Source organism: Excalfactoria chinensis, chromosome 31 (assembly GCF_039878825.1).
Source record: "Excalfactoria chinensis isolate bCotChi1 chromosome 31, bCotChi1.hap2, whole genome shotgun sequence".
Lineage (NCBI taxonomy): Eukaryota > Metazoa > Chordata > Aves > Galliformes > Phasianidae > Excalfactoria > Excalfactoria chinensis.
Window position 1 is genome coordinate 181,221 of NC_092855.1, and position 19,515 is coordinate 200,735.

The 19,515-nt window shown below is 46.6% G+C and overlaps 1 protein-coding gene across 1 annotated transcript; it reads right to left on the reverse strand.

The window, feature by feature from the left end:
* Window positions 1-18,076: 18,076 nt before the first annotated feature.
* Window positions 18,077-18,696, reverse strand: LOC140263497 (claw keratin-like). The gene is made up of 2 exons (XM_072358405.1): window positions 18,579-18,696; window positions 18,077-18,478 (listed from the first exon to the last, which is right to left on the reverse strand). The coding sequence occupies exon 2, from the start codon at window positions 18,455-18,457 to the stop codon at window positions 18,077-18,079; it is 381 nt and encodes a 126-aa protein (XP_072214506.1). The 5' UTR covers window positions 18,458-18,478; window positions 18,579-18,696.
* Between the last annotated feature and the right edge of the window lie 819 nt (window positions 18,697-19,515).

Consider the following 19,515-nt stretch of genomic DNA (forward strand, 5'->3'; position numbering starts at 1 on the left):
GCTTAGCCTTCTGAATCCCCCAGAACCTTTCCCCTCATATAGAATCATAGAACGGCTTGGGTTGGAAGGGACCCTCAAGGATCATCCAGTTCCAACCCCCCTGACACAGGCAGGGCCACCAACATCCAGATCCGCTACTAGCCCAGGTTGGCCAGTGCTCTATCCAACCTGGTCTTGAACACCTCCTGGGATGGGGCATCCATAGCCTCTCTGGGCAAAACACAGTGTCTGACAGTACTTAGAAAACACTCAACTTTTACAGCACGCATACAGATATATACACACAAAGACATATAGAAAAGACTAGAGTAGAGTAAAGGCAGTGTGGGCTTACCCGGTTCACCGAGGAGAGGAACTCGAGAGAAGCGAATGAAGCTCCAGAGCTCGAGGTCTGTATTTATACCCTCTCCAACTCCAGTGTTAGCCACATGATGGATCTTGTTGCGTGCAGTATTCCTCCAACTGATGTAATCAGAGCCAGTGATTTTCATATTTTTCAAATTCGATCTGATGACGCGCCTGTAATACCTCCAGAATTTCTTTCATCTTAAAACAGGATGAAATAGGCTCAGCACATTTTTAGTAAAATTGCACGGAATTCTTTGTAGTTGGGTGGATGGTATGTTTAGGCCATTACCGGTTGCGCAACCTGCGTGTAGGTGCACCATTCACTTGGGATTGTCATTTATGGTACGACATGGAGGGGAGAAGAAGAGGCTCTTTCTGTTGTGTTGAGATGTAGTGTTGTGTAGATACAGCAATGCTGCGACCTGTGCTTCGTTCCTGGTGATATTGGTGGGGTTCTCTTGCCAGCAGTGTTGGTTTTGTTCCTCATTCCATAGCTCTGATGTTCAAGAAACTTCTCTGTTTCTGCTCGAAGAATATTCCTCCCTATATTTCCATATATTCCATATATATATTCCATACATTCCATGTATATATTCCATGTATTCCATGTATATATTCCATATATTCCATACATTTCTCCCTATTTTGGGCAAGGATTTTTAGCTTTTGGCTTGTATAGAACATACAGTGCATCACCTTGTTAGGACACAGAAACAAGAGAGCTTCGATGTTGTAATTGACCATATTATTAAACCCGGTGGTGTCTTTTGGTGACAAACCATTAATGTTCAAATACTGCAACACTTTGCAAACTGAAAACATTAATGAGTGTTTATGAAGTGCTTTGGTATTCAAAATTCTGAGGATGCCTCAACATTCTGCTTGCTCATTATTGTCCTTACTTTATATTCAAATTAACGGAGGAAATTAGGTGAAGGTCATGCAAGGAGTTCTGCAGCAAACTCCAGTATTCTTCACCATGTTTGATACATGAGTTTGATTCTTTGCTAAGAAAATACAAAAGCCCTGTCTTAGCATTTAGCAAATCTCCCCAAATCCTTATCATTTCTTATTTTCCAGTCCTACTTCATGCTTGTTTTCTTCATTGCATTCTGCTGAGCTCATGACCATCTCCTCCAATGAATGAAGGTACAAACGATGCTGTCGTCTCATTTCTGTTGAGGACATTATTTCTGCTCACGCTCAACATTTTGGAGGAGCGCAATTAGGATTTATTTGTTGGCTGTGCTGGTTCTGTTTGCTGCAGTTGCTCAGCAATGTAACAGAAAATCCCATAGGAAGACCCTGCTATGCTACATCAGGGTTTCTGATGATCCAAAGGTTTTACGTTGTAATGAAATTTCCTCTCTCTCTCTAATGGCTTTGGGAGCATACAAATGACTTTATATTACATTTAAATAAACTCGAGTTTTGACAGCGAAGACAATAAAATGGTATCAGGAATGTAGTTGACCTAGAACATTGTAAGATGAAAGAAACCTGTAATATGTGTGACATAAGTGAGGCTGAGAACACACTAATAATCCCAAACAATGAAGAAAATTATATTAATTGAAGATATGATGAGTACAGGCAAATTTGTTTTCCAACCAATAAGGCTACAAACCTTCTGAATATGCAAGGCATCTTAGATAAGCCGCCAGGGCAAAGAAACAGTATAAAAAGGGCTCTGAGCTCCACACTCTCCATCAGCTCTCTCGCCTTCCTCCTCCTGGTGAACTCGGTAAGCCTTCGTGAGAATGAGAGATATTGGCTTCATAATTTGTTGGGATTATTGCAGCTTGCTGAATTTTAAGGTTCCACCATCCCATCTCTGTGCTCAGAGCTCTGCAGGGTGGGCAGGTTCGATGCTTTGGAGTTGCTTTAGGTGTTCTGATGTGTGCTTGATGACTTCGTAGCATCTTGGGTGGGCTGTTAGCATTTGCAGATCCCGGTCTGAAATCAATGTGGATTGAAGCTGTGGATCCAGCAGCTGTGGTGTGCCATTATGGCCAACACCAGATGCTTTAAGCTTTACTTAACCTTGAAGCTTGGTCCTTTTAACTCTCCTTGAGACTGTCATGACAAATTCGAGAACGCAGAGCTTTACACAAAGCTGATGTCCTAAGAGAAATTGAGGATTGGTAAATCCTCACCAGATCCACTAAGAATAATCCTGAAGCAGCAGCAGGGAAACTTTGAGTTGTTACAGGTCTGTTCCACAGCTGGTAAGCAAGAAAAGAAACAAAATGGTTTAAAATGTTCAGTGAATTGGGAAAGAATCTGATGATGATAGATGGGTAAAGCTGAGAGAAGGGGAATGGGAGAGGGGATGTAACAAAGACACCGCATCTGTCCTTGACCCCATGGGACCACTGAAGAGGGCTCTGGGCTGTCACTGTGAAGCTTTTCTCACTTTGGCTCTTCTTTGTGCTGCTGTGTTCCAGGTTTGCCCCCAGTGCAGAAAGATGACTTTCCACTATGATGACTTCTACTTCCCCCACGGTTACAGGGGCCTCCACAGCTACCGAGGCTATGACTACAGCAGCCCCTACAACTACAGGGGCTTTGGCGGCCTCTACGACTTTGGGGATCGCTATGGCCACGATGGTCTGTATGGTCACTGGGGCTTCTTTGGCTCTAGGGACCACTATGGCTTTGGAGGTCTGCATGGTGGCTATAGGAGCCAGTATGGGGACTGCTATGGCTACCCAGGCTGGTACAGCAGCCGCTACGGTCACCACTTTGGATCACGATATGGTCAACGCTACGGCTACGGGGGCTGGTAAACCCAGCAGGAACGGTGCTGACATGAGAATCAACCCCAGCCTGGAATGACAACGAATCTCATCAGCATCTTCCTAATGCACAGAGCCCAGTGACAGCAACTTCCCTCTATGGAGGCATTGAGGCTCTGCTCTGCTGCCCAAGTGCTCGAAATGATTGATCTTTTCCTGCTCTGTTTGCTCTCTTGCCTCCCAGACTCTCCTCTTCATCACTGCTGGAGCAAAAGCTTGCATCTCCTCAACACCCATTCAGTGCAAACTCCAGAAACGCTGCTGGAGTGTCTGGCTTTTGTGTTTGTTGCAGTGATGTATAAAGCATATTCTGAATGAATGGAACAGGCACGGTGTACCGTGCCTTGGGGAATGTAGTCTTTCTGTTCTGGAATATATCTGACTTCTATATTAAAATCTACGCATCATCAATACTGCATTTCTGTGTTTTGGGGTATTTCTTTGTTTTAAAGTTATCACTTCCATTTCAAGAACGCCACGGATGGGGTGTCTGAAAGTTATCCTTACCTCTGTGCACTCCTGGGTTCTGTTACAGAGCCTTATCTGACACTGGGGAACACAACAGTCTGCAGCTGCAACAAACTCCACCTGTATCTGCATTTTTCAGCAGCATCAGGCTCTTGTTTTGTGCACTTCAAACCAGAGGTTCATTTAAAGCACTTATGTGCTCCTGTTGGGCTAATGGGATGTGAATAGGACAGGACTCCTCAGCAGCTGTGAGCACTGGAGCCACATCCACGCTCCCTTTTCCCATGGGAGTTGGAACTGGGGATCTTTTTAAGGCTCCTTTCAACCCGTCCCATCCTGTGATTTTGAAGAGGTCATGCAGGTGTTTACAAACTCCTTCACTTAACGGGTAATCCTGATTTAATTTTGGAAGAAGCTCCTGTTTTATCTATCAGGGGTTTCTCCAGTAGAGAGGTCAGAGATAAAGGCTTTGTTAGAAGACATGGATGTCCAATGCCTCCAAAGGGAAGGGAAGGCAGCAGAGTGTTTTTATCTGCAGGGTCATGGGGGCGGGCTCAGAGCCCACAGTGTGGAAAAGACAGTTGGATCATGACAGACTTTTCCTAACTCTTTTATTTTCCATTGACCTTTATGGGCAGAGAGTTGACTTAAATGAATGACTGTGGTGGTGTGGTGAGGATGATGATGGTTGCTTTCCTTACCACTTCCCTGGCCAGGGGCTGTGGCCACTAAGAGCTGCCAAAATGCCATAGGGGTGATGAGAGCTGTTTCAAGTGTATTATTTTGTATCAAGAGCTGCCTCTTTTAATTCATTTATTTTTTTGTTCTCTCTCTTCTAGTTCTTAGCCCCTGGATTAGTTGGTGTATATATATATTAAACTCCACCAGTTGCTAATGCAGTTCATCTCATAGATGGTAACTGGGTTGGGAACTGTTCTGCATGATGAATGTTTTATAGAACCATATCACTGACTCATAGAAGGGGTTGGAAGGAACCTTTAAGATCATCTAATTCCAACCTGCTGCTGTAGGCAGGATTGCCTCCCAATAGACCAGGATGCTCACAGCCCCATCCAAATTGGCCTTGAGTGCTTCCAGGGAGAAAGCATCCATAACCTCCCTGGGCAACCAGTTCCAGTCTAAATCTCCCCTCTTCCAGTTTAAACCCTGAGTTTGGCTTGTAGGAGTATGCCTACTCAACTCACCTGAACATTTCTTTCTCTATTCCCTATAGAGATCTGGGACATACTCTTCTATTTTAAAGCATTATAACGAAGGCATGCCCAGCCCTATTATGCTAAAATATGTTAACCTTCAAACTGGAATAGGTTCCATTTAATGAAGGCAAAGGAGAAATTGTGGAATTCCTCAGATTTCCGAGGTTTAGAGTGAGGAATACAGCACATTTCCTTAGGCCAGATGCTCTGCATATACTGAGGGGTAGAAACTCCTTCCTGAGTGCCACCACTGCTCTCCCCATACCCACATAACCAAAGGACTGACAAAAGAGGACTGGAACTTGGATATATTTTTTTTTCTCACACGGAGAATTTTAATGCAATAAGAAAAGAGGTTGAAACAGGTACAGAGAGATTATAGTTTTGGCATGCTGGAGTCGGTGAGTCACCGTGCTACGCTGTACAGAACATTCTTTTTTGTTGAAGCTGTGTTGCTCGTTCTTAAGGTACTTGTAAATCCAGATCAAAGGAGGCACAGCTGGAATGCTTCTCCATTACGCAGCGCTGCAGCGCCTCGTTGGAAGTGCTTAGTGGAAATGCAGATGACTCAGGTTAGTTCTTCCTGCTGCAGAAGTTCTTTAGCAATGCTGAGGCAATTGGAAGAAGCTCCAAAAGCGCTGCAGGTTGTTCTCACCGCCGCCAAAGGGGGTCTAAATGCAGGAGGTTATCAAGAGAGCTCATAGGAATGCAGGAAGAAGGAGAGGGAACAAATAATATGGAAGAGCTGAGAGATCCTAGAAAGCAGCCAAGCTCCCCATCGTTGGTAACTTCAGCTGCTGTAGGAGGGGTTCAGCACTCCGGAACTCGTAGCCAAGATGAGCCAGGTCGGGTCAGGTTTAGCAATAGCAGCACCCAGAGCTGTAGGTACGGTATGAGGGGTAGTAGCAGCGGGTGTAGCAGGTGCGGTAGCTGCAAGGGCTGCAGTAGGAGGTGGTGTAGCAGGGGCTGCAGCAAGAGGTGGTGTAGCAGGGGCTGCAGCAAGAGGTGGTGTAGCAGGGGCTGCAGCAGGAGCTGTAGCAGGAGCTGTAGCAGGGGCTATAGCAGGAGGTGTAGCAGGGTTTGTAGCAGGAGGTGTAGCAGGGTTTGTAGCAGGAGGTGTAGCAAGGGCTGTAGCAGGAGGTGTAGCAAGGGCTGTAGCAGGAGGTATAGCAGGGCCGGCAGTAGCTGTAGGTGCGGCGGGTGGTCCTCACGGTCCTGTAGCTAGGGGAGCAGCACGTGTAGTAGCAGGACATCTTGGGGTTGGAGGTGGGAGGTAAACCTGCAAACAGCAAGAGGTGAAGGGGGTTGTTCAGCTTGTAGGGAGCAAGCAGTGGCTTGGGGGTGTGAGGATTTGGGATTTGGAGAGGTGCTGAGAAAATCTCTCAGCCTTGGGATGCGCTTTTGGCATCTGTTTTTATCCAGCCTGTTCCTGTATGCCCTCATGAGGTTCAACCCTGAGACAGTTTCTATTCTCTAGGTCCTGTTCTTAAAATGTGAATGCAACACCTTGTATTTTTGGACTTAGGTTCCAGGTGATGCAGCCTGAAGATGCAGGCACCCAAATGCAGGTGTTTGAGAGCTCTTGGTGTCCGAGCTCCCAGGATGTGCAGCTGAGGTCAGTCCCTGCTGCAGCTCAGTTCAAGCACACGTTGGTGTCCTAATGGCCGGCAGGAATCCCACACTGTGTTTTCAGAATGTATCTTAGAAACATTCATGCACAGTGCTCCTGGTTCGGACCCATCTCTGCTCCAGCAGAGCCACCCAGAGCAGGGTGCCCAGAACCACAACCAGACAGACCTGCTGACAGATTTCTTTGGAGCACACGATCTCCTTGTCTGCTTTTCATCTTAGAAACTATCCCTTGTTCTGTCTGACTCCAGTTCACCCACCCTGCGTGCGCCAGTTCTAGTTGAGGATACAAGCAAAGCAATTCACATGACCTACCCGCGTTCATCATTGCAACATCCTGCCATAAAACAGCAGTTTCTACTTTACCTATTGCACAGTTCTGCCCATGATCCAACACTTCAGCCAGTGCTGATGGTCACCAAGTCAAAAGAAACAGAAATCAGAGCTATTTCTTCCTAACACATAGAGATAAAACTCCTTTCAAGCCTGAACATCTCACCAACGATACCCAAATCCCTTTGTCTCAGCGTTCTCCCATCAGTGCCCTCTTATTCTTTACTGTAACAGCTCAGAAAAGTACAGGACAGGTTATTTCTACCCTTGTTACAAAGCAGAGCACGTTAGTAACAGGTGAATATCTACGTTAATGGAGACTCCAAGTGAACGAATGGGGTCTGCACTCACCGAGTTCACCGTTGAGAGTAAACCAAGAGGAGTGGTGTGAGGAGCTGAGGGTTGGGAGCACTTTTATATGGTTCCTCAGACCCATGGAAACCAGTGCGGTTCTCAGTGCGCTTCCATTGCCTGGTAGTCATGGAACAAATATCGGAAGCAGATCACCTGTTCAATTGCTATAATTGTTTTCCTCGACGTTTAGGATAATTTTCAAATTCCTCGGGTAACAAATTGTGATTACAGTGCTCGGGGTTCTTTCATCTTCCAACTTTCAAGGACAAACGGCTTTCTGGGAATGGAGACAGTGGGGGAGGACTGGGAATGAGATGGAAGATAAACAGATCCGCACTGTCCATGGATGTGAGGAGCCCATCCGTGTATTTTCACATTATGCCCCTACAAGGGAGGCAGATGCCACACATTGTAAGGTGACTTGAAGCACCTGAGGTGGAAGAAAGACATCACAGCATGTGCTGAGGGCCTTTGCCAAGTGGTTTGATTCATTTACGTCACAATTAATGACAGGCATTCCATTAATTCCTTCAGGTTCTTCTCCTGCCTATAATTTGGCATATATGCACTATGAGAAAAACGGGATCAATTAAATGAGCATCCGAGCAATGTGTTTAAGGCTTAATGTCTTTTTAATGTCTTTTTCTTCTTCTTCTTCTTCTTTTTTAGTCGCTTTTCTTTTAGAATTTCTAAGAAATCCTGAGAAAATCTTGCATAAATCTATATCTCATGGTGTCCCAGCAATGAGGGGGACAAGCCTTACTGCAGGATGTGGTGGTGCACAAAGCAGCCAGGCTTCCTACCAGCCTTGCATTGGGAATGCAGGTGGGAAAAGAGGGAGAAAGATCTCTCAGGGAGGCCAGGGGTGTTGGGAGGATGGAGGCTGTGCTTCCCTGCAGGTGAGAAGTGGTTGCTGGGGAAGGCAGGAGGATGCCATGCTTGCAACGAGGTGCCCAACCAGTCGATGCCTTTGCAACAAGCTGCAGTGGTGCAAAAAGGCAGCTGAGGTGCTGCAGCTCCCCATGGCAGTGGGGGGGTTCTTTGCTAAGCTGGAGGGGGGAGAAATCAGTGGTGGGAGATTTGTGATGGTGCTGCCTTGTGAGATGCTCAAACCAGGGGGTCCCATCCCACTTCTGCTTTGTTGTTATTCAGCATCTCAGCTCCTGACCAACCAGCGAGAATTAAATAATACAAACACAGCTAAATTAAGGAGTTAATGACTGTTTTGGAAGAGCACTGATACCATGAATTTTGACGAGGCTCAGCATCTCCAGAATGCCTGTTATTATCCTAATTTCATATGCAAATTAGGCATGGCTCACTGCGTTGAAGGTCATCCAAGGAGGTATTTGATGAGGGAAAGAGGCTCTTGTCTTTATTTGCTGTGCTCTGCCTCCTCCGGGAGGGAGGTGTTGGGTGAAGCAGAGCACAGCATCAATGAGATTTTCTGTAACATAATATGACCGTGTTGGTGTCTAAATTTGTTGCTATTCTGACCTCAACAATACTTGGTTTACATTTGCATCACCTGATGATATTCTGGATGATTTTCCCCGTGGGATGAGCAGCTACAACGGTGCAATATAGGCTACGTGATTCATTTTCCTATTTCCTTTCTGTATGTATATTTGTATATACGTGTGTGTATATACGGAGCAGCTGAGAGCTCTGATTCATGACACCATTGCATGTTTGAGGGTTTTAATCCCCGTAAGATTGAAACTGCCTTGTTGTCATCTTCATTTCTCAGACAGCTGATGTTTCTGCTGTTATTTCTTCAGCTGGAGCCCTGTTCCAAACAGTGCTGTAGCAATTTATATCAGAACTAACATAGGGACCAGACTTGGCAGCTATGAACATCAAACAGTTTTGAGAAGGCCTGTGAAAAACAACGGCATTTTATTTCAAGATGGGTTTTTTTTCTGTGTTCTCTTTAACTCCTGTGTCACCACACGTATACTTTCATCTCCCAGCTTGCCCATAATGAGACAACATAGCAATAAGTACTAATAAACCCACACAGGTAGGTTACATTAGCATGAGTACACCCACAAAACAAAACCAACACTTTTTGACATATGACCCTTATACTTCTTTTCTTCTGACATCTCAGAATAGCTGTGTGAGATGAGTTGTATATAAACAGTGGGAAATATTGGTGATGGATGAACTGGATACGGGTTGGATTGGATGATCTCCAGAGGTCTGTTCCAACCTTGGTGATTCTATGATCCTACGAATGCTAAATGAAAGAAAACCCATTTCCATCACCCCCACGTCAACCTGGAATACATCACAGTCCATTTAAATGACCTGATAACTTCAAGTTTCAGAATAGCTTTCTGCACAAAACAAAGGTGTTTTCAAATGAAGACCAAATGCCTTCAGATTCTGAATTTCAGACCACGACCACGTGGGGGAAACACGTCCTCGATTTGCGTTTTCAGGCTGATTTCCCTTAAAAAGGAGTTGACAAAGCAGTTCATTGAATGCAACCAGCCTTTCTCAGCAGGTGACTCGTCTGAAACCATTTTCCTGAAGTACCCCCGGAGACCACATGGGGGAATCCTTCATCCTGAGCTCACGGACGCGTTTTCTTCCTGTTCCTCCTTTGCTTTTCCAACCTCCTGCATGAGCTGTTGGATAAGCACGTGCGTTATGCCTCACTTCTTTGCTCTGTTATTGAGGCAGGGAAGCCTGCAGCTCAGCTATCCCTTCCCAAATGCCCACCTACATGGGAACGCCATCCGGAGCCCCTAATTCCACCTCCTAAGGATTGGCTCATGCTGCCAGGCTGAAACTCTTACAGATAGGAAGGAAAAACTTCTCCTGTTGTAAATCTCTGGCTCGACTCAGCCTCCTTGTGGTTACCAACCGCTGTGGCCTGGGAACCATCGTGGTAGGTTCATCCCTTTGTCATCGAGCTGACCATCACTTTTACCTGCAGCAGCTCTTCTCCTTCCCTGTCATGTACCCTGCTGTTAATTATAGGGATGAATGACTTCCCATCGTAGCCTCATCTTACTGCAGGGATCTGCTTTCTTCTCATCCTCTCGTGTAAAATAGTTCTTCCTAATGGACTGGGTGGGAAGGATTGTGCCCAACATGAGCCAACAGGCAGGGTAAGGTGGTGTCTCATGGCTTGCACAAGCAGCATTGGCCGTGCAAAGCCCTTCTGGTGGAGAAACAGCTGTGCAATGGGAGCAGGTGATGTGGGCTCCCATGTGCTCCCTTATCTACTTTCAGAGCTGCAAAAAGCATAAGGAGTTGGGCGTCGTGCGTCCCTCTGGTTACTAATTACTAATGCCAAGTGAAAAAGAAAACCAGCACATTAAAACAAAAACCCCACAGAATGCAGTGCTGTGATGCAAGATCTTTTAATGAGAAGCAGCAATGTATACAGCAAGTACAGATAAGCAGAAAAGGAGGACCATCCCGGGATGCATAAGTTCTTTAAGTGCAGTTTCCACACTTTACAGCAGGTGATTTGCTCTGGAGCCGAGCTCTGCACCGAAACACGCAGCACGAGCACCACGAAAGGCTATGAAGGAAGAGCTGACCCTAATGCAGGTTATTCAGTATTGCTTGAGGAGGTTGGAGAGAGGTGAAAGCACTTTAGTGCTATTCCCGACCGCAGTCGAGCTCAAATTCTCACTGGAGCCATGCATCGCTCTTCAGTAGTTATAGCAGGGGTAGCAGCTGCCCAGGCTGTAGCGGCGGGTGTAGCGAGTGTAGCACGGGGAGTAGCAACGGGAGCTGTAGGAGGGGTAGCAGTCCCGGTAGCCGCTCAGCCCCCAGGAGCCGCGGTAGCCGCAGGGGCTCACGCAGTCGTAGCTGCGGTAACCGCAGGGGATGCCGCAGTCGTAGGTGCGGTAGCTGTACACGCTGCCGTAGTTGCACGGGGAGTAGCAGGAATCGTCCCACTGGTTCTGGTAGTAGAAAGTCATCTTGGTGCGGTGGAGGGAGAAGAGCCTGGAACGGCAGGAAAGACAAAGCCCGTCAGGCGATGCTCCTAACAGAATCGCCAAGGAACGCTGCGAACGTGCAGTGGGGAAGGGAAAGGCAGCAAAGCCAGGCACGCTGCCTGAAACTCCCTCTCTTCGCTGGCCTATTGTTCAGCTCTGACTCTGAATCCTGCCTTCCCCATAGCACTCCATCCTGCACTGCTGGGTGAGCTCTCCCACCCAGCCCCACTGCTGCCTGCACTGAATGGGAGCCAACAGGGGATAAACAGGACCGTCCTTCATAGCTGCACTGAGATGAAGATTTGAAGGGGAAAAAAAGCTATGCACAGGGCTGAAACACTGAAATACTCATGAAAACACAGGGAAGAAAGAATCTCTTTCTGAGAACTGCTCAGGTGGGAAAAGACCTTCAAGATCATCAAGTCCAACCTCAACCAAACCATTTTCTACCCTATTTTATACCCATATTGCTTTTTTTAATCTGTTGCCATTGCTTGGAATAGGCAGCCCAATTTGGAATAGTGCTGTAGAGAGCACAGTGGGAGGATTTGGTGCTCTGCAAGGATTCATCTCTCTTCACCCCAACCTGTGTCTGATCTTTCCATGATGTCCAGAAGGGAACAGACAGTGGCTCAGGAACAAACTTTGCCAATGTACATCAGGAAGGGAATTCTCCCCTTGTGAACACTGTCAGCATTCAACTGCAAACAGCAGTTGGTTCGTTTGATCTCCTTAATTATCCCTCGAATAAATGCTGATATTTTACCTGAAACAACTGCAATAACATTATGCCTTCCCACTGCAAAATAAAGACACCCAGAACGCTTCCATATGGTGCATGGAAAAGGAAATTTCTTATAGTGCATTGCTGGGATTGAACATTTTTAAGCTTATGCCACTGTGCCAATGCCCCATTCTTACAAGCAAGAATTGCACTTGCATGGCTGGGAAATCACAGCCTTCTCTCTTAAAGCCTGACTCCTCTCTATACGCCAGTGTAGCAAAAAGGCAGCATCCACACAGCAATAAAGGCACTGCAATAAGTCCCACTTACCGAGCTCAGTGAGGATGGAAGCTGGGAGGTGCGAGTGGAGAGCCCTGAATTTCTCCCCCCTTTTATACACGTATCTGACCAAACCTACTGTGCTTTAAACTCACATTCATCACAAAACCAATTTTCTGACGCACGTCACCCTCCAGTTGATGTAATTGTTTTTCTTGGTTTGTGATTATTAGTCAGTTCTTGGCTTCCAAAAGCATGACATTGCATCGCAGTTTTCTTTCATGTTCAAACTTCCTGGGACAATTATGTTTGTGGAATTGGTGTGGTGAAATCTGAGCTATAACAGGAAAGGGAAGGAAAGACGTGGAGAGCAGAACTGGTTGACATTAATAACCCCAGTTTTGGAGGAGTGGGCAGATCTCAGTGCATGAAGTTTGCAATGATTCCAGGTTTGTTTGAGAAGAAAGAGCATCAGTTTCATTTCCTTCAGAAATAATCACCCATAGAAAGCATTTCTTTTTCTTTCTTTTAACATCACAATTTTAGGCCAGGATATTTACATTATTTGCTCTTATTCATTTGAATTCTCAAAAGGAGAAGTGCAAGAAGGACATCTGTAATAGTGGGGATGTCCAGTGTTAACTTGATGCAATAGATATCCAGAAATGTGCTAAATGTCGTCATGATCAGCTACAAGAAGGTTATGGTTATGCTGTTGGAAATCCAATTTGCTTGCTGCCCTCCATCAGCTGCTGTTAACAAACTTGAAGAGCCGCCTTATAAGACAAAACAGAATGAGACTGGGGGAAATGGGATCCCTTTGGTGGGAGAGCAGTGGGAAAGGTTTTGAGCAATTATAAAGGGACGAAGATGAGACTTTTGGGGAAGAGTTAAATAAAAGCGCACTGAGATCAATAATAAATCTGAAGGCTTTCAGACTGAGATATCAACATTTGGAGCTTCCCAGCTTTGAAATGCTCACACTCAGCCTTCTGCACGGCTTGCCCAAGCAAGGCATGTTTACTTGGATCTCAAATATCTGCTTCGTTATTGCTTACAGCCTGGTTAGTATCTCTGTAACAATTGCACTACTCCAGAGAAGCCCTCCAGATGCCCAAGACTGCTGAATGCAGCATCTTCATAATGTTGGCGAGTTGTTTGGCTTCACGCTTCTAAGTGCGGTGAATAACACTGAGTGCTGTGTGCACTGGTGAGAAGCAACATCTCAGCCTTCCAGGTGACCTTCACCTCCAAACGTGGCTGTTTACACGCATCCAAAGGAAGGATAATGACAGGCGTGACAGATGTTCCAGGCCTTTCTCTAAATTTTGAATATCAAAGCCTTCATTAATACTTATTAACATTTCCGTGTACAAAGCGATTTTGTTATTTAAATATTAATGCCACGTTACTGGAAAACGCCCCAATATTATGTAACACGGTTACTAAAAACATCTATCGGGTTACCCAGTTCTGTGCTTTATTACGGCTGCAATTCATAGCTTTGGAATTGGGTCTCTGAAATATTTTTCTCCTAAAAATACGTCACGCGTGTGTAGCGTTCTAAAGTTTATGGGCCAATTTTCCAGCTGAATCAATCAGCCCAGCAATATCCTGTTGTGTGACGGTGTTACAGAACCATCGAATGGCTCAAGTTGGAAAAGACCTTCAAGATCATCCAGTTGAAACTCAACCCAACCTTACGACCCTAACTCTAATGACTTACCACTCCATTCATGACCCTGAGTATCGCATCCAGGAGGTTTTTAAGCACATTCAGGGATGGTGGCTCAACCACCCCCTTGTGGAGCCTATCCCAAAGGATCATAAAGGGGGTCTCTCCTCTTTGCTAGTCACAGGAAATGTTGGAAGGGTTTGGTAGCAATGAGCTGCTTGACCTGTGATTAAAGTTATGAAATACCTGAAACTCAAGGATTGCCACCTCCCCAGGAATCTCTCATGGAAAAATGCATGGGTTAGAATGTATTTTGGAAGCTGGGAATCCAAAAATAGGTTATTTGGCAATCCGGATGTCTTAGCATATCTTTCAGTTTATTGCTGTGCTAAACAAGTGAATGTAGCGTGGTGATACCAAGACTTAATTGGTGTAGTTTTGAGATGAAAGCAACTGGAAGGGTGTAGCCCGCATGTCACAGCATCGGGCCAATAATCAGAAACCTTGGGGAGAACTGGTATATCAATGAGGAGTCATGCAGGAAGCAAAATGTGTTTGGTAATTGGAGCTGATCCGGGACACAGCCACGTGCTGGGCGGGATTTCTGCTCTATAAAAGCCCTCACTGCTGACAGCTCTGCATTCACTTCTCCTGCCTTAGCTCCTTGCAGAAGTGGGTAAGTCAGAATGGGTTTAGAAAAGCTAGTAGGAAATGGAGAGAGACGTTTAATGCTTTTTCTCTCCCCTCCTCTGCTCCCGTCTCTTCTCATCACTGAGCTGCGGATGCTATAGATTAATGCACTGGGAGGACTGGGATTTGATAAGTATTAAGTGATTCTTTCTTCCCTGTGTTTTCATGAGTATTTCAGTGTTTCAGCCCTGTGCATAGCTTTCTTTCCCCTTCAAATCTTCGTCTCAGTGCAGCTATGAAGGACGGTGCTGTTTATCCCCTGTTGGCTCCCATTCAGTGCAGGCAGCAGTGGGGCTGGGTGGGAGAGCTCACCCAGCAGTGCAGGATGGAGTGGTATGGGGAAGGCAGGATTCAGAGTCAGAGCTGAACAATAGGCCAGCGAAGAGAGGGAGTTTCAGGCAGCGTGCCTGGCTTTGCTGCCTTTCCCTTCCCCACTGCACGTTCGCAGCGTTCCTTGGCGATTCTGTTAGGAGCATCGCCTGACGGGCTTTGTCTTTCCTGCCGTTCCAGGCTCGCCTCCCTCCACCGCACCAAGATGACTTTCTACTACCAGAACCAGTGGGACGATTCCTGCTACTCCCCGTGCAACTACGGCAGCGTGTACAGCTACCGCACCTACGACTGCGGCATCCCCTGCGGTTACCGCAGCTACGACTGCGTGAGCCCCTGCGGCTACCGCGGCTCCTGGGGGCTGAGCGGCTACCGGGACTGCTACCCCTCCTACAGCTCCCGTTGCTACTCCCCGTGCTACACTCGCTACACCCGCCGCTACAGCCTGGGCAGCTGCTACCCCTACTACCCCTGCTAAACACAGAAGGAACTGATGGGAACCGAGGACTGGATCCATGGGCTGTGCTATAGAGATGGCTTGCAGAAGCTCCGAGTCCAGAACAGCGATGTGAAGCAGTTCCTGGGAGCTCAGAGTTTCTGTTAAACTTCTTCAAACGTCTCTTTTGTTTTTTCTTCTTTCCCTGCTGTCTCCTTTGCTTTGTGTGGGTCTGGTGGTGGAAGGGAAGCAGGGCATGACATAAGCGTGGATAACTCGTTTGCACCTCTTTCCATTAATGAAATGCGGAGTGCTGAGCCCCGATCTTCCTTTAGATACGTTTTTCACTTCACCTCTTTTGAAGTTATACCAAAGAGAATCATCCGATCTGCTTGGACTCCCTCAACAAAGTGAAACAGTTTGAAACTGATAGCCAATGGCACCAGCAAAACAAGGTGATTTGCAGCATCAATTCATCTCTGCATGTATTCCTTCTGCTTCTACCTTCTCTGTCGCGTTGGATTGTGAGCTTTATTCCTATTAAAAACGTTATAGCATTGTAACACCTCGTTGTTGTTTGCTTTCTCACTCACGTGTATGCAGTTTTATTTCCCACCTCAATCCATTTTGATAAGCTTTCCTGAGATATACCGAGCCCTGTAGCTTTTATGTAGCTTTATTGGCACATTAATGACCCTCATCACATGAAGAGACCCATTGTGGCATTTCCTAGGTTTGGAAATATCCCCTTCAGTTTTGCCTTTGCATGGCAGTACATGCATAGGAATTGGGGGTAACACCACCAGCACCACGTCTCAGCGATTTACAAATGCAAGCAAAACCCATTTAACAGGTGGGTAAACCAGGAATTAAGAAGGAAAATGCCTTTTTTTTTTCTCGGCTGGTTTTGTGCCGGCAGAGTTGATTGGTTACAGAGCAGAGAATCGCAGGCTTTCCGTTCACCTCATTAAGGGCTCGTAAAGGCAAGCGTTTGCAAGTGTTACTGCGAGGCTCCATTTGAATGACAATGAATTGGCACGAAGCTCCCAGGCTGCACCATCACACAGATGTTAATAAGGCGAGATCCCTGACGCAAGCCCCAAATGACTGTTCAGGACATAAGCACCTAACTGGCAGCAGCAGTAACCTCTTAATAGTACGATGCTGTAACAGTCTGGGCTGAGAACAGCAGGCAAAGCGCTTTGAAATCCCTATTAAACCCTCGGACCTTTCTTGTGAACGTAATTGCTCTTCTTTGAAGGCGCATGCAGGCACTTTGATGGCAGCAGAAAAAGAGGAATTGGATCTCAATTATGTTCTGGTAAAGCCCTATCCATGAGTGTGAACATCACTGAACACCTTCCCAAGAAGAGCTGTGGGTTATGCTTAAAGCACAGCCCAGAATGGAGCTCCTTTTGGCTTCTGAGCAGCTTGTTTCTGGGAAGGCACTGACTGTGATGCTTGACACGTTTATTACTGGAGCGTGGTACGGGTTGCTCCTCAACCTGCATCTTATCATTGAGGTGGATCCATTTTGGGGTTAGCTGGTCATAATTTCAATGTTTCGATATCTAAAACTATAAAATAAAATCTGGAGAGTTCCTATCGTGATACTAAATAAGATCTGGAAAGTACAGAGCGTCTTACAGTGATGAAGTAAGAGGAGGTGTTGGCTGGAAATAACCACCAGTACTAAATCTTGGTTGTTCTGTAGGGCTTAACCAAGGATATGGTTAAAAATGATTGAAGTTTCTTCAAAATCAATGTGTTTAGCTGCCTTACTTTCACTCTCAGAAGTCTTAAAGTAGGGCTAGGAAGAAATCCGTCTTTCTAGGGTGGAAAGACAAAGCCAATAATTGTAGGATCTATCCTGGTTGTGTTTGTAACGAGCCAAGTTTAAATGGTGAAGGCTATAAAGCCTCATCTCAAATGAAGCATACATTGAAATGCCTCAGTATGCATGTTTGAAGTGACTCCTATTCAATAATGAAGCACCTAATGGGAGCAGTATGCACTTAATAGAGTAATAACGCACTCTGAGAGCACAAAGAAAATGAGAACTGCTTTGAACTTCTCAGACTACGTAGCGTGAATAAATCTGGGGATATTGCACATTTCTGGTTAACAAAACAATCTCCAAGTAACAAATACATTCAGTGATGCTTTTCAGTGCAAAATCTCTCTTGATATTAATGAGGTTAATACCTTGTTGGCATCTCCTGCATGCGACAGCTCAAGTGTGTAAAAAACAAAGTGCTGAACCTTCACAAACTGAAATCTGATCTCTAATAATGGGACCTGAGTTTCATTACCAGAAACTTCAGAGCCAATGTGGAAACATCAGAAGAGCAAATACAAACAAATGAACCAAAAGCCAAGTTGTGGATGCAGTACAGATTCTTTAATGTGAATGGAGAAGGCAATAGACAGTGACACAGAAAACAGCACAACACAGAAACAATGAATTGCAGTCGTGCAAACCAAAAGGCTGCAGCAAGTCTCTACCCAGGGCTTCAACCTGGAGATTCCCCTTCATAGCGTTGTTCAGGAGGCTCAGAGCTGGTCAGAGTGGGGATAGCCTCACACGAGGATGAGCACTGCTTTGGTGTACATAAATAGAGGGGAACTTCTGAAGGCAATGATGGAAACGCTGAGCCCTCAAGTGAAGATTTGAAAGGCTGCACTGAGCAAAAAGCAAAGAGCAGTAATTTAAAGTAACTGCTTTGGCACGGCTAAAAGAAGGATGGAAAGCTGCATCTGGTGGTAGAGATGAGGAGGTATTTGTGAAGACTCAGCAGATGCAGCTCTGTGCTGTGTGGATATTTGGGGTTTAGCAGGGCCCGCAGCTGCCCCCAAAGAAACCGTAGCCTCGGCGATAGCCACCGAAACCACAGCTGCCAAAGCCTCCATAGCCCCCATAGCCCCCAAGGCCATAATAGCCTCCATAGCCTCCCAGGCCTCCAAAGCCGGCACTGCGTCCATAGCTGCCACCCAGGCCTGCTGCGATGGCGGGGACTCCTGCTGAGCCAACGACAGCGTTCTGCGGGAAGGAGGTGAGGATGGGCCCGGGGAAGGTGACCACGGTGGCCGGGGGTTGCATCACCACAGTGGAGTCGGGGCACTGGCGCACGCAGGGCTCGTTGCAGCTGTCAGCCAGCGGGGCCGGGGCGGCCACACCGCAGGCAGGGGCACACAGGCTGGAGCAGGACATCTTCCACGCAAGCAAGGAGTCCTGCAAAGGGCACCCACAGTGAGGAAAGGCTCGTGGAGAGCCCCATGGAAGAATGGAGGCCGGGAGAGAGCCCTGAGAAGCCTCGGAGAGCTGCACTTACCCAGGAGATGAGGGGAATCGAGTGGAGGAAGCTGGATGGAGGACTGCAAAGCGCTCAGCTCTTTTATACCTGTCCCAGACTGCCTGGGGCTTTCACGTGTTGACAGCGGTGGCAGAAGCCCCAGCTAATCACAAAACAAAGCCAACACGCTTCATGACACTCAAGGCGTGATGCAGGACAATTATATCCCTCATTGATGGAGATATTGTGTGTGAGCATGCCCTGGAGAACAAGAAGGGGATGAGAGGCACAGGTGATTACAAGCAATTACATGAAAAGCCACACGCTGCTGATGCTGACCTCAGGACACCTGTAAACCCCAATGTGTTCCTAATCCCACACTTTGTCCATGGGATAGGCTCACAGGTATCCTGCAGACAAAGCACTTTGCAATCCTGCTCACAAACACCACGTCTGTCATTACCTTCATTAGCTCTGTTTTATGGGCTGGTGATCTTTGGGCAAAGCGATGAAGTGATCCCACCCTCCTGGGTCAGCTCCCAAACAACTGCCAGCACCCTGCAGTGGCAAACACTGCGACGCAATTGGGTTGGGACATCAGGAGCATCCCTGGTTGTTGCCCACCTCCCTGCCCAGTGCTGCATGGGCCATTTCTGACTGGCATGCCAAGGATAAATCTGTGGCTGTGATGCCTTTGTGCCTGAACGTTCACATAACAAGGCATTCAGAACACAATGGGGGTTGTTGGTACCAAACACATCAGCAAGAGCAGCACCTTGCCATTGAAATAATTGCGTAGAGATATGTGACCTCACCATCTTCTTCATTTTCTCAAAGGCACGTTTTTGCCTCTCTGTACACAGTGGGAAGGGATATAATTGCTCTGCATCTCTTCTTGTGTGTCATAATGAGTATTGGTTTTATTTCAAGATTATCTGGAGCTTCCGCCACCACCGCCCTCCCATCCATGCCCCAG

Coding starts and splice junctions, on each gene's coding strand:
- LOC140263497 (XM_072358405.1), bottom strand. CDS start 18,457: ATGTCCTGCTCCAGCCTGTGTGCCCCTGCCTGCGGTGTGGCCGCCCCG.